The 16,307-nt window shown below is 40.9% G+C and overlaps 1 protein-coding gene across 3 annotated transcripts in view; it reads right to left on the bottom strand.

Annotated features, from left to right (window-relative positions):
• Positions 1–16,307, bottom strand: part of gpc5c (glypican 5c) — a 96,411-nt gene that overhangs the window by 27,373 nt on the left and 52,731 nt on the right. For all 3 annotated transcript variants that reach the window (XM_018676747.1, XM_018676746.2, XM_018676745.2), the window contains one exon: positions 4,579–4,699. In XM_018676747.1, coding sequence (XP_018532263.1) covers positions 4,579–4,699 — 121 coding nt within the window. The remainder of the gene's footprint in view (positions 1–4,578; positions 4,700–16,307) is intronic.

Below are 16,307 nucleotides of genomic sequence, written 5' to 3'. Positions count from 1 at the left end.
TAAAAGAGACATACACTGGGAAGGCAAACTGAAGTCACAAAACCAACCGTGGGTTACTCACGCGACTAAAACTACATGTTCTTCAGGAGTTTTTATTTTGTTTTGTTTGTTTCTAGTCTTTTAAATACCATTTACAAACTATCCTCACAAACAGGAGCAGGGTAATCCTGAGTCCCTGCAGTAGCCAATAGATTCAAAGATCCACAGGATCCACAGAAGGGATGTGTTGAATGTGTGTTAAACATAAGTAAGGTTTCTCTGATGTGGAACCTGGCTGGGCCACAGGCCAAACCAGACAGCAAGGCAGTAGTCGGTCTCATCAATCACACATACAACTGGCCTCTCTGCACTGGAATTTATGCTGGAGTCTCTGTCCACCACAGCTTTCACCATTTCTAATGATGATGTCTGTGTTTGTGTGCGCATACATGTCTGTGTGTGTGAGTATCAGAGACAAATAAAGACAGAAATAAAGCGTGAGAAGGGCCGTCTGGGTGTGTTGCCCCTGTGCTACATGTTGCCACTGACTTTGCATTTACTTAAGTGCAAATTGAGGAACTGACAAATGATCTGGACTTAATACTCACATGGAAACAGATAGACCATTGTAGAAGGATCCACACCCAAAAACAGCTGGACCCATGGCCAGGAATCAAAAATCCACTTTGAAACATTTATTGTCCACATTCGCAATATTTACAGGGCGAAAGAAAGAGAGCGAGAAGGAGGGTAGTCAGTGGAGATACACAGGCCGACTCACTTAATGGACCATTTTATAAGAGGTCAAGAGATTATGTTTGTCCTGTGTGTGTTTGTGTGGCATTTCCAGCTTTTATAAACTTGATTCAACTGGAGATATTTTGCTATGAATGTGTGTATGATTCCTCTTTCCCCTTTCACACTGCAAACTTATCTGTCACAGGTGTGTACGTGTGTGTGTGAATCAAACATGTGTGCAACCTTGTGTGCACACAAATACACACACACGCACACGCTCATTTTGTATGCAGCTCTGAGTGCTTTAAGAGGAGACTGCCATGGGTAGATGAGGGGTCAGAGTCTATGATACATCAGCAGCAGTTTCCCAATCCTCTTAGTGCCACAGTGCTCCGGGGTCTAACTACTCTTCAGTAGGTAAAAATATATGCGTCTCAACCTCCCTAATCCCGGAAATGGAGGTTATTCAAATCTAGAAAAGCTCAGATTAGAGATTCATCGAAATACCTGCAATACCCCTTAAGTCAAAAAAGAGAATATACATGAATTTTAAAATCTGTCCACTGCCTGTGTGTGTGTGTTTTAAATGCTTTTTTTTTTTAATTTCACTGAAAATAACAAGCCAAACTAGCTCCAAGGATGAAAGAAGACAAACACAGAGAGATGCCTTGTAGTTCTAACACTGACACAAAATTCAAATCTTAACCCCAAAGAGTCCTTTGAAGAAGCAAAGACTTATAAATGATTTCACTTCTCAGAGACGTCCTCGCTTTGAACGTCTGAAACTCAAAGTTGTTTTTGCAAAGACTGAGGCACAGGACTGCACAGACACAAATAACCAAAATTAACAATTGCACAGCCATTAGTTTGATAATACTGTATCGAGTCCATGGGAGCCATCACAACAGAAGATTAACAGCGTTGCTTTCTGCTAAGCTTTTTGTTACTGTCAAGGTCAGGTTTTTTTCATACTCAGTGTGGGGCTGCTAGACTTTGAAAATTTCCTGCTGTTTATTAACAACAGATTTGATTTTTAAAAGAATATGTTTATTCAAACATGTAATCAGTAATATTTTACTGGCTCTTTCGACAAAGACCGAACCATAACATGTCAGCGGGGGTGCGCAGGTGTTGCTGATCAATGCCAAGCACTTTGCTGTTACCTCAACGGCTGCAGAGATTTTAAGTTACCAACTCCTCTCATGTATCCACACAGGACCCACAAAGTGATTGCTGATATCACTTCAGTTGGACTTGCTGTGCACTGCTTATAGTCTCTGGCCTTGAAACCAACACACAGTCGCCATCAGCAACGAGACTCCACATAAAATCTGAGTGTCGATATTCTTCTCCTTTCAGGTTATATTGCCAACCAGTTATAGAGCTTAAGTCCACTTGGTCAATCACTGAGCTTTGTCAATGCCTAACTACGCAGCCTGCACATACAAATTGTGTGGATTAACAGTGCTTTGTATCTGTAAACTGCTCCCTGCTGACTGAACTGTAATTAACTTTACAGCCTAAAAGGCAGCAAGGGTGTCCAGTAAAGTTTGTGATTTGGAAAGAGATCCAGATGGGCTTGCCAAAATCAATCTGCAGATAAACTTATTTTGTGAACTGACTTGCCCACCTGGAGGATTCTCATATATAACAGCCCTGTCTCCAAACATCTGTTAAGGGCTCTATGGGGAAAAATCGTGATGTGAAAAAGTGACGACCTTGCTTGCTTAAAAACTAGAAAACAAGACATGTGTCATCATGATGCTGATATCTGGCTTGTGGCTTTTATTACAACTTTTTTTTAAAAAACATGGATGTGATTTCATTCCATTTTAACAACATTAAAGAACAATTATCTTATTGAACATCTAACTAGAGATTAGAATGAAAGAGAGCGGCAATGACATTTTGATTTAACAGCTAGTGAGATAAGACTACCCAGTTAGTTAATGAGAGGGTAGCATAATCAAATTTCCTCTTGCAGGTCTCTCACAGTTGAGGTGTCAGAATTCCAACTTTGAGGTGGGAGGAAATTTGAGGAATTGGGGGTGCAGTCGGCTGCTAAAAGAAAATTAAGGAGTGTGCCTATAAGCCTGTCCAAGGCATTTTGAGCGTGAAATGGTATTAACCTATTACGGCTGTTGGCAGAGGATCTAATTCTGAACAAATCCACTTTGATCTATATGAATCAGTTTGGATAGTATCCAGGGTTAGTAGCAGTCATAGGTGAGTGTGGAAAGTTTAAATGTTTGAATTCAGGACTGAACTAGATTTTAAGCAAACGCTCAGCTTTATCTAATGTTTGACTGCAAATATGTAAAACCATCTGTCTGCATGGAGGTGTGGGTGCATGTGATAACATGTACTTCTACACTGGATGTTTAACTATGCTGGATGTACCTCAAAAAGCCTGCTACACTAGGCAGTTTAACACTCTGTGATTCTTTGCTCTTATCTGGCACAGCCACAAAGCTTAGCCGCTCTGTCACCTGGTCTAGACTGAAGGTAGGCGTTTCAACCCTGTAAATGTCAACAGGACACCCGCTCAACTCTGCATAGTTACCATGACAACAGGGCACTTGACAGCCACCATGCACAATTGGATTTTGTGGTCTGTCAGAAATGATCTTAAGCTGTCAGTGGCAGACAGGTGGACAATCTGGCCGAGAGATGCATGTCAGATAAAAAAATGTGTGGAGAAAGGGAGAAGAAAGACAGAGAAGATGAGGGGATGTTTGCAGATAAGGATAAAGAATTGTCATGATATAGAGAGAGGAATAAGAGCCACAGCAGATATGCATTGACAGAGAGAGAGACAAAGACAAACAAGAATAACGGCAGACAGGAGAAAGTCTTTTTCATGTTGGAGGGAAGCACCAGAAATCAAATAGGTACTGAAAGGGCAAAAACAGGAGGAAGAAAGAGGGATTTAGAGATAGAAAGTGAGAGATGGCTGGTATACAATCCATGGGCATAATTTTCAGGGCAACAAAAGGGCAGACAGGCAGAGGGGAACCGAATCCTGCTCCGTTTGTCTCCTCAAATGGCCTCTAGGGACTGTGTGAAATGGCCCTTTTCTTCTTGGTCCTTTTCAGCCCTAAACCCCATCTACATGACAAACAGTGTCACTTTGAAGCTGCTTGTGTCATCTCGGCCTATCTGTCACTCATTCCTGACCTTTTGCTCCCGCCTCTCATCTTTCTTTTTTTTTTTCTTTTCACAGTAATTCACTTTTTTGTCAATGTCTCCCTTTCACCTTCTATCCTTTTCATTTATCTTTGATATCTGCCTCTGCGCTCAAAACAAGTCTTTGGATCCGAAGAAAAAGGCAAGGACGTTTCATCAGTTCCTCTGACTATGGGTCATATTGTTTGAGAAGTACTAAATAGACAAGGCCTCACAAATTAAGATTTGCAGGGTTGTTGTTACATAATACTTCAGTTGACTAATAACATTTGACCTGTTTCAGTGCAATGACATTTTAATACTGGAAACAACTGTTCTCATGCAACTATAGACAGGAAACATCCAACATCATTTAACCCTTAACCCTGTTTTCACTCTTGAGGTTTTTTGTTTAATTGACTCTTGTTTCCTTTTTTAAACAAAGCAACAGTCAACAATCTGTCAGCTAAACAATGAGACCGATCAGCAACAACATTATGCCTCCTTGTTTGGACATGTACAGTAATTGTTGTGACCCCACTGCCATTCAGTGGTGTCTCAGATATTGTGTGTGACATATGGAAGAAAAAATAAATGATTTAAAGGCACCTTTAGGCCAATCACTGTATTTCTTAAAATGCTGACACACAGACACATATACATGATAATGATAATGCTAAGCAAGAGTAATCCTACCTGGTTAAAGCGATCCAACCTCTCCTTGACCTCAGTCAGCGTAGGGTCCGGACTGCGAACTTTGACCTCTGGGTTTTGCCTCTGGGCGTGCAGACCATTTCCTACAACTCTGCCAGAATAGCTGTGAAGAAAAAGAAAAGGAAGTTAGTTTAAAAAAAGAGAATATTGGTGTCAATTAGAAGAAGATATCTAGTTTGGTGCAAAAAAAGGGTGTTTGCCTGGCACAACACCAGCCACCATCTGAAGTGATTTTGCTTTATTCTGCTTGTTAGAGAGGAATACTCTAGGTATTTGTTATTTGAAACTGTTTATTGTTAATCTTTTATTACCATGTGTAATTATACTGCATCAAGACCACAGTGGAAATAAGTGTTGGACTTCACTGTGTTATGCTTGACAGTAAACTGAGATGTGATTTTGCCTTTACCGTCAAACTAAACTAAAAACCAAACAGAACAATACATCATGTAGTCCACCAATGTCTTTATTTAGATGTCTGCTAACTGTACCAAGGCACTTCTTCAACATAAACTAAAAACCATTAGGGCCTCATTTGTCAAAGACAAAACACAGAGCATGTTGCATGGAAAACATTAAAAACTCCATTATGCAAGATGTTTTGCATCAATGTTGAATCAAATGTGGTCAAAAATCATTTGATGCTGCTATTGTGTTCTTCCGTAGCTGAAAATATTTTAACTGAAAATATGACTGAGTACGGCCTTGTAAAAATGAAACTGAGACACATGGTGAGCTGGACCCTTTAATCCCTGGCATGCTCCTTAGGCCTGGCAGGGATTATAGCTGTTGATTTTGTCAGCGCTGTTGTTGAGCTGATGTCAGAAAGGTTAACATTTCGAGCAGCAGGCCTGATTTAGAAGGGAAGTCTTGTAATTGTGTAAAATTAAGACATAAAAGTTGTTTTGCCTGAAATAAAGAATACCTATCATGACTCAGCACACCACAGCTAAGCCTCCAGGAGAAATTTATCTGACATTTTATAGTTTTAATGGCAAAAATGTTAAAACCAAGAACATTATTATTTCTCATTTGAAGCCGGAATTTACTGATATATTACAAGCAGCTGTGCCTCTGTGTTTAAAAGCAAGCTTGCACTGGAAGGTTGTGTTTGAATCATGGGCCTGTGTCCGGAGGTTTGGGTGGATGGATGGGTGGGCAAAACATTATTATTGTTACCATGACAATGAAGGTTGAAGGATAAATTACAGTTACCATGATGACAAAGGTCCAGTACACCTGCCACTGGTCTTGTTGACTTATCAGTACTGAACACTCTTAACTACATAGGTGGAGGTTAGATATGTAGATTAATTTTAAACTGAGACATGACATACATATTTTTTTTCACAGCCGTTATACTACTATCCAAATTAATTTGAGAATTATATGTGGATGGTAATCCTTTGTGTGTGGGGGTTTAACAGGACTGGAGAGAAATGACATCTACTGGCATCAAATCAATTGATGCTTCCACAGGCAGTGCCAGGCTTATAAAGTGATTATGGATGGTGTAAGTGAGTGTGTTTATATGGATGCATTGGATGGGTATGTGCGTGAATTTGTGTGTGGTTGTGCATGCATGCGCTTGTATGTATTCATGTGGATATGAGTGGAGGCAATCATAAAAGTGCTGAACTTGAGAATCTCTGTGATCTAAGCAACATCTTGATAAGGTCTGTGCTCCCTCAGCTTGCTGAAACAGCACTTTAAAGCTCAGGGCCCATAAAAATGCAAAAAACTTCTCACTTAACCCTCTGCCGCTGCACATTACTTCACATCTCCCTCTTGTTTATTTCCTTTCCCTCTTTCAATTGCTTGTTTCACTTTACTGTATTTGCAAAATGCCCCCCAGGCCCCACCCACCCCTTCTACCCCATGCCCATCTCCCAGACACACACACACACACACACACACACACACACACACACAATCCACTGTCTGCTTTGACAACAATTGAACTCTTAATTGCCAGTGGCTCTGAATCTCCTCTTGTCAAGATGGAGACAATCGATTGCTTTTGGACTTTGAACCCCCCCTCGACATAAATGATTAATTGAAGAATCAAACAGCTCTCTAAGCCGTGGTTGAAAGTGGGGGCCTGTGTGTTGGGGAGCGTATGCGTGTCTGTCTCCAAGCTTGGCTTGGGATAACAGTGTTGGCGCGGAAGTGAGCTCATCAGATGGGACGCTAATGAAAGGGAAGTGTCAGGGTGAGTTTGGCAGCATGTTAAGCCTGGAACATTTCATTGCGCGCTATGTTTGATATTACGTGGGGAATGTGACGACTGACACAGCAGGACATCCCAGATGATGATTACCTGATAGACAGAAAATGAATGCTGCAAATTTCTGGATGGATCTGGAGAAGACATTAGATGTTATAAGTTTCCTGCCAATGACAATGTACTGTTCAAAAAAGTTCCTGCTATAGCCTTATGTCCCAATGAATTAAAGTGTGACTATGAACACAGATCAGCAGACTGTACAAGAAAAATAAAACACTGTAGCACCCAAATAATCCCTCTCTTTTGTGTGGCTAATAAATGAATAACAGCCTTCTGCGATCAACAGGCCGCACTCTCCTCTAGTGGTCTCAAACAGTCAACCTCAACAAACATTCTAAGTGACTACCTTAGAAACCTACACATGTATAGCTTCTGACTCATGGCTCTCTGACTATTTTCTAATGAACTGACTCATTCCCCTGTGAATGCCCAATTGATGCACTCTCCTAAAGGCAGCTTTGTCTGCTCTGTCTTTCCCTCTGCCTGGAGCGCAGTCCAGCAGTGACCTCCACTCCCTGATGCTGACCCCAAACTGAACTGTCCTGATCTTTTGAAGGCCTGCAGGAATGCTTGTGGGCTGTGAGGCAGAAAACAGAAATGAAATATTCATCTTTCAAGGTGTACAGGGAGACAACAGAGAGAATATGTGCATTTTGAACATTCTGCCTGAACATGTCGGCGTATACACTGTAAACAAAGCTAGGCTATACCATGAATAACAGCATTTCAAGGATGTGCTAACATTTGATGAGGGCTGGCTAGAGGGTGTCTAGTAGTCTGGCCCAAGGTAAAGTAGATTCTGATTGTCTTTCATCTGTACTCAGTTCTTGACTGATCACCGAGGTCTGGCTGGAGGGTTTAATGAGCCCACAACACTCACCAGGGATTTAATTAGCTAGATTTGTTTTGTGTATACATGTGTTTAACTACAGGTTGGGGGTCACCTTTGCAGTTCTGTGCACATCTCCTTTTGTTCAGTGAAACTCATCAGAGCACTCTTATGTGTGGTCACATTTCTCTTTACAGTACAAGAAATGACCAGAATCCCTCTTATTCTAGTAGTTTAACAGGTAGTTTTGTTGGATTGTAATTGTCTAATTGCTTAATTGAACTGGTACTGCAAATATCTGCAGAAACCTTTCCCAGGATCCCAGTGGTTAAAGGAGATTATCCACTAGTATTTGCCAGTGAGAAAAATTGTTGTACATCATCTCTGAGAATGATTAAAGGTAGTTTTGTTGATATTTTTGCAGCAGGGTTATAAAACAGCACACCAAGGCTACATGGTGTGCTCAGAGCTTGACATTTTGTGCCAGGAATTTTAAATTAGTACACAGTGTATCTGGATCTTTGCTTCACTAATCAGAATCAATAATCGTCTTGCGCTGGCACAAAAGCAGAACATTCAAGTTTATTAGATCAATGAGCCGATGCAATGTATCAATAGGATTGTATAAAATAACATAATATGAAATATTGTATACAATTGAGTATCATTTTTGAAACTATTAAAATGAATCCTCTGGAAGCAAATATTATTTGAGTCCACAGGATTTACGCTAAACTATCCAGGTCCTAAGACCCAACAAATTACACTGACATCATGAGGAGACAGGGGAGACAACATACAGTAGTCTCCGACAGGTAAGTTGTAAACCAACATAAAATGGGGTTTGAGCAGCAAACACCTCTGTTGCCCAGTAGGATGTATGTAAGAGTCAACAGCATCCAAGGATGTACTCAAACTGAAAACTGTATCCCACTGAAAGTTAAGACTCACTTTGAGGCAAAGTCGCAACATGGAAGGTGAAGAAATACTCTAACTTTGTGTGTTTATGTGTGTGTCAGCAAGTAAGGTGTCATTACAATGAAAAAGCATGACATTTAATCAACGAAAAAGGTTGATCTTTGCATTGTAACTACTACTGATTGAAAATACAAGCCGTGATGAATTTTCTATCATGATTTCTTCAAATGTGCCTCATTACAAGTCTGTGTGTATGTTTCCATTTTAAATATGCAATATTCAGAAAACACACAGCATTACTGACTGTTGTATATTTCTTGGATTAATTAGTCTAAAGCGTCCTTTCCTATTCTAAATAAATAAAGTAAATATTTCATATAAATATTTCAGTTTGCATCTTTGGCAGTCGCATTTCCACATGTAAAATGATTTGGATGAATGATTCCACTGAAACAAACATCAGGCTGAATCAGCGCAAACTGGGGAGGGGAAAAAAGTGTCAGTGATTAATGACTGAGTAGAGATGAGGTTGTTTTCATATGTTTGAGTGTGTGTATTTTTGTTGCTGTGGGTGGTACTATTTCAGCTGAGGAGGGCTTTGGATTAGAGCTGGTGGTACTGCTGTCAGGGTAAACAGCAAATTGTTGGTTCATCGTGATTAATAAAGCCTTTCCCCACCCTCCCACCTGTTGTGGGTATACAAGATTGAACATGTGCTGAGTTACTCACAGCGGAGGCCTATGATTACTACACAATGGGTCACGCCAGCTGGAGTTTCTGAAGATGTCATTGAGGCTTGGTACTTTTTGTGTCACTCTTCTGCTTGTGATTGTTAGTCACTTAGTGGTGTTTGCTGTTCACATTCACATTCACATTTAAGTAATGTCAGCCATTTTTATGTTTGTTCCACCATGGTGGCAATAACCACACACTGTCCATTTTTCCTGCAATGAGACTGCACAATAGACACTTCATTGTCAGGAATATTCAGAGACAGCAACTAAAGGAGTTAAAATTCTTGCTCTGCTGCTTTTTCATTGCACACACGCACAAATTCTATTAATAACTGAATACTAATTGTGTATGAGAAAAACCTGCTGCTGAAGTCAAGGAGAAAGCAACTGCCATGGAGTTTAAAACAGATTCCTCTTTCAGTCTATGCATTTTAAGAAACAGTTGCACAGTATGCACACATTATGTGTGTGTGTGTGTGTGTGTATATATATATATATCATACACCTCAAACATATATGTACACATAAATTAGTACAAAAACAATGGCTTTACAAAGGGAAGATTCTGGAATTAAAGACAGAATCAACAATGGAATCTAATCTGCAGAGATGCACACATTTTTTTAAGCCAGTATAAATATGACATACCCACATTGGGATATTCCTAAGAAACAATATTTCCATACATTTAATTGCTTTCATGCTTTTCGTCAGCTGAGACCATGATACATGCTAATTTGACTGTTTTACTGTGTGAGATAAGTCTTCATAAGATGAAAACACATACTGTACATACTGCTCACCGTAACACCAAGCCCTTAACATCATAAAATGCAGCTTTCTCCTCTTGCCCATTGGAACAGGAGGACCTGAAGTCACAAGTGAGGCCAGTAGTGAGAGCAAGGGAGGGGCCGAGTAGATGTTTGTAGCCAGCTAACTTTATGAGCGGAGCTTGGACATGTTGAAATACTCTGAACAGGAGGTTTTGTTCTGAAAGGCCAGACTGTTCTCACACACACTATGAGCTTAGCAGCCATTCACTGTACTAACACTAAGCACATGAACAGGCAACCGGTCAAAAGCCACTTTGCAAACATTTAATCACCATGACATATGTGCACATGCTGTCCATTGGACAGTAAACATGAACGTGTGCAAACACATAAAAATGTTCTGCAAGGCTGTACCCTTTAATGCAATGAGAACATACACACACCACACACTCAGACCTACCACAAGCACAAGCCCTCAGACCCAAAGGCTTGTCCCCAACATCTTCGGCTGCTCTTATAAAAGATATCCAAACTCCTGGCAGCATGTACTGCAGCTTGTTGTGCTTCAAAGACAACTTTACTAGAATTGAGATACTCAGATCATAAAATGTGCAAGGAGTAATAGCAAGCAAATCAGGAGAGGTCATCTGCAGGGCAGGCAAGCTCAAACAGTGTGCTTTTCTTTCTATGCTCTATTTCTCTCAATCACCCCTAACCTATTATTTTGTATTTTCAAGGAGTCTTCAGTTCAAGTCTTCCATCTTTTTCGTCTTAATTTCTCTACCACCTACCACAAACTCACTTAAATCTTGCTTTCTCTCTCTCTGTTCTTTTTTGCTCTTCTTTGTAACACAGCTGGTAACCACATGAACACGCTGAGCGCCACCAGTAGCTGCCGTCACTTGGAAGTCTCAGCAGTACCTGGGGCATGCAGTCTTGGCTTAATTTTACTTTCGCTCTGTTCCCAACGGCTCTGTGTTTTTCCCCTCTTTATCTGCCTCCTCCTATCTTTTGACCTCACCTACTCCTTGTTCCAGCTGGCAGCTTGGGGGATTTGGAAATGTAGCAGTTCTACAGCAAGTCTCGTCCCAGTGAGACGCCGACCTAACGGATGTTCGGAAACTCTACGACACTGTGGATAATGAAGTTGACTTTGAGAAAAGTTATCCCAAGTTTACCCACTTGAAAAACTCAAATTAGGCTTGTCAAATTTACTGTAACTGTTCTGTTTCATTAGAGATCTGACTTCTGGTTTCCACTGCTTAAAGTAGAAATGCTGACTGTATTTCCAAGCAAAGAGAGTTCAAATTATTTGTCCAAATTTTGTGAAGCTCCCAGTTAATCTCTTTAAGAGCTGAGTCAAGGGTGCTGTGTGATTTTGTGGACCTGGCCGGAAGCCCAGTGGGCCCTCTGTCATGCGTCTTTGTAGTCTGGCAAGCTTCTGTATTGAGTGATGAGTGAGAGATGTAGGCAGAGTCAGGCAGGGTCAGAAAAATAGCGGTACAGGCGCAGCAGTCATGTTAGCAACTCCAAACAAGATCAACAACACAGTCAGCTGCTGAACTCTGCGTTCTCATTTCTCTTGTTTTGAAGTTTTGATGATTTTATACTGACTAGCTATCTCTTGTACTTGGGAAGTGTCCGCATGACTAATCATGAGATGTTGTGGAACTCTTTCAACTTGTTTTGCCTACATGATCAACCAGACACCAGATCCGACAGTACTGTGTCTTGCCTAGAACAGTGGTTCCCAACCTTTGCTCCAAGCTCTCTCTTATCCTCTTAATCATCTTTTGACCTCTTTGGGGGATCCACACCCCTAGGCTGTGGATCACTCATCTAGAGTAATTGCAGAGTGCAGAAGACATGTCCTTCTACCATTAATGACGGGGCTCCACACTCCACACAAATACAGTCCACAACTCCAGTTACACTAACTGCAGGGTTATGTCATTTCAGCCAAGATGAAACATTTTGTCCGGGACGTTTACATTAATGAATGTTTACAGTTTTTGTCTTGGACTCGACCTGGGGCACGACACCTGTGCTAAGCTGGTGGTATATCTGTCTTTGTGGTGCTGTGGACCAGTGAAATATGGCTGTTTATGGCTGTGTGGTTGGGTTGGAATTACACACCACTATGTTGGGCTCAACTGCTTTGCCACTTCTTAAGAGGTCCCAGGATGATTTTACCAAGACCAGGCTGGTTTATTGAGTGGTTGCACTGTAACAGCTATATGGTTGAAGGTCCAGTGGCTCATATTACTCATGGCTATTACGCACTGAAAGCCTGTCCTCTACAGTGCAATAAAAGGTGTTATTGCACTTATGAATGGCTCCCTTCATACTGTATGTTTGTTTTATATATTCTTTTCTAATGTTAGCAAATATATATACATGGCTTTTATTAGGTCGGGTCAAGTATCCAATCAATATTTTTCCTCCATCCTGTTCTCAATTTACCCATCACTGCCAGCAAGCTGTTACAGTGCTATCTGTTTCACTGAGTACTCCTGGGGGGAATGTTGCTTTCATAAACAATCATTAAATTCAGATTTCCTTTCATTTGTACTGTGCACATTTCTCTCTTTTTATTGTGACCAGAGGACCATGTGGTGAAGAAAAGCAGCCTATCTGTTTGTTTGTCCCCTGTGTAATCAGAGTGGTTGTGTGGTAACTGTTGACTGGATGTCTCTTATCAGATTGTTGGGTGGATGGAGATGAAAGCTGACCCCAGTCCCATCTGAGCCAGCAGACCATGGTCTCGTGGAGATGTGGCCCGCTGCTAATAGCAGACTGGAACTCTCTTGAGAATCGGGATTTCCAAGATGCTCAGTGCCAAATTAATTTTTTTCTTTAAATACTGCTGAATTTCCAGAGGAACACAGGGTTCTCATTTAGCAAGTTTTAGCAGATTTGTTTTTCGACTATGCACTGCTGACCAAGGTTACACTTCCTGGATACAGCAAGCCTAAAAGTTTAAATTTAGAATGTGGCCCTAGTCTGTGGTGGCAAACAAGCCCAGCTGTAGGCTACTTCAGCAAGTACTCTGTCTTCTGGGTTTAGCCCAAGTCCAGTCCTGCTTTGGTATGCTCTCTAGGCCATTGTGACCTGGGCCAACCCTGAGCATAGTCAGAGAACTGGAATAGAGACTGAGCAAGAGGGAGGGCAGTGGGTTTAGAGAGGAAAACAGACTGGAAAATGATCTATAACAAAGCACAGAGATTCAGTTGGCATGCGCATACACTTACAGGTAATCATATACTGTGATTACCTTGTACCCAGGAGGCGTTTGATACTCATCATTAGGGCTATTCTAGCCGTCTATTTCTATTTCCGTCTGCAGGCTGGGTGATGTCTACAATATCTAGTTTGGCTCATCATTAGCCCATTATAGGCTTACGCACGGCCATGCATGTTTCATTTCAATGCTACTCCAGGCTAATGAACAAGTATCGATTTATCTAACAATCACAGCAACTGCAAAGAGCTGAATTAATTTGGTGTAAGTGACTCGCTCTTGGCAACAAACTGCTCTTGCTCCCGCTTTCTTTCTCATATTCTCTCTCACACACACATGGTCTCTCTCATCTCTGTGGCTGTGTAAGCAAATCCTGACATTAACAGATCAAAAGTTGGAGCACAGTGTAATGTATATACCCTCATTCTCACCAGATCCAATATGTACTCTTTCTACTTGGTTTTTACCTGATTTACTGACATGATTTTGAAGGTTCAGTATCACAAAATAAATAAATAAATAAATGGAACTACATTTCAATATAATTCAAAGGCAATATCTTCAGACTTGCTGGTCTGACAGTGTAGCAAACTATGCTTCCACACTGCACCCGTGTGGCCAATGTTATGTACTGAAACAGTATCCACTGTTTGAGGCATCAGACAATTTTAAGCTTGAATTTGAAGAATAAGCTGCAAGTCTGACCCTGTCTTCAGGCTAATATGCTTTTAACTGCACAGGCTCATTTTAAGACTGTATTTTAAATGTAAGATATGGCTCTCATAAGGCTTACAGTCAGATTGTTCTGATATTCATCTCAAATAAAGCTCAACATTTCAAAACTTTGAAAGACAGAAAGCTGAGATCACTAAATCTCCCTGATTGTCTCTGTATAATAATGTCACATGGGGTTTGGTAGTTTTGTATAAAACTTGAGCATTGAGACTAGTTGCAGTTGAGGACATTTTACAAGAATTTTGTTTTATTTCATTAAATGTAATTCACCTCATCTGAAATCAGTTCATTTATAGCTCATATTTATTTTGAAGAATTGTTATACGGTTAAAGCATCTTCCTAACTGTTATAATGGTGACAGTCTGCTGTACAGCGGCCTGATACTTTTCTTGAGAAGGATACAATACTAAACTCTGGCTATCATACAATAAAGACTAATGCTCTGCTGAAAGGATAAAAAGGTTCGCTAGTGAAGAAAAATTGCTGTTCATACCAACAATAAACCCTGCAGTTATTGTGAATCTACATAACATCAGCCACTGAAATTGTAGTTTATAGCTTTTATTTTCAGCTAATTAAATACAATTTCCTCACAGGAAGTGAGGAGGAGCGGTTACCCACACTCCCCCTCTATAACTACAAATCAAAGTAACTGCTTGGTTACATGAAAGCTAAACAAATTCCAAAATGAAGAGCTTCTATTTGTCTGTCTGAGACAGACAAATGGAAACATAGAGTACGCTATAGCGTTTAAAGCTTCAATAGCCTCTGGTGGTATTTCCATAGATTACAACTGTAATTGGCCCGTGGTTTGCTTTGAGGACATTCCCAGGCCTGACCCGACTGTGTCTGTCACTGGGTGTAACTGTTCCCCACCTCACTGTGTCGCCTGCTCCGATGTACCAGCAGACGTACTGCAGGCTGAGTCAACAGACCACACAGACTTGTGGGAAAACATTATGCAGCTCCATTAGATTGGAGGAATAAGAAAGTCATGTCCGCCTTGCCCACACATGAAAGTTGCATGCAGACAGGGATCATTTCCTGACAAAGGCAACAATTTTTCTCTTGTACATATACAAACCACACACACAGTTTCCCCTACTCCTCACAAACATGAACAAATAGCCATGTTTGTGTTTGATTTAATTACACAGGTTTATTTTCAAAATGTACAGGAATTACCAATGATTTTCAATGAGAAAATGTCACAAGTTAGAAGGGAGTGTATAATTTTCTGATATTCTTAGCAGTTAACATGGATGACAGCAAACCCATCACTAGAGCATAACCGTCAATTACTGAATCATATGACAATAGCACAAACAAGCAAAGATTCAACGAAAATTCAGTGATTTCCTTCAAACATTAGTTTAGCATGTACCTACTTCAGTGACACAGATTCCCCAGTAGGTGGCAACATTAGTCAATTTAAACTCCAACTATGACCAAACTGCTCACTCATTACAAGGAGTTTGTGTGTATGTAATCAGAACAAGGGGATGAAGGATGTATGACAGAAAAGTGAAGAAAGATAGAGACCGTGTAGCAATTCAAATTTGTTTCTAAAAAGATCCTGTGAATATTCTCATTCATCCAGGTCATAGTTACCTCAAGGAAAGTTTTAATCAAAAGCAACTGGACTTAGTTGTAGTCTAGAAGACGTTTCACCTCTCATCCAAGAAGCTTCATCAGTTCGTGTTTGCAGCTGACCAGGCTGGGACTGGTCCAACTGAGTCTCAGTTGCTTTCGATTAAAACTTTCCTTGAGATTCTAAAAAGATATAGAGTAAAATGACAAAACAAGAGCATTAGACATAAAATGTGAATAGAGAAGGGAAATATAAAAGAAAGAAAGAAAGAAAGAACGATGAAGTGCGATGAATCTATCCCCCTTTAAGCCACATGCCCACATGCCAAGGAGGGCATGGATAACTGAGGTTAGAGGTCTGGGGGGAGCTGGGGGGGTTGGGTGGGGAGGGGGCAGTTGGTGTGTGGAAGGCAGACAAGGGCAGGCAGGGGCAGAGCCAGGAGAGTAAACTATGCTCTGGAGCACAGACGGGTGGAGTGGACCATGATCCTCTGGTGTGGTACGACCACCTGTTTGTCTGTCTGTCTGTCTGTCTGATCCGGGCCAGAGTGGCATGATCTAGTGCTTACGGTTGACAGCTCCAGTGTAAACTAAAAGCCAGTC

The sequence above is a fragment of the Lates calcarifer genome, linkage group LG4 (assembly GCF_001640805.2).
Source record: "Lates calcarifer isolate ASB-BC8 linkage group LG4, TLL_Latcal_v3, whole genome shotgun sequence".
Lineage (NCBI taxonomy): Eukaryota > Metazoa > Chordata > Actinopteri > Centropomidae > Lates > Lates calcarifer.
The sequence above is the reverse complement of the archived record's forward strand: the minus strand, read 5'-3'. Positions and strand labels throughout refer to the sequence as shown.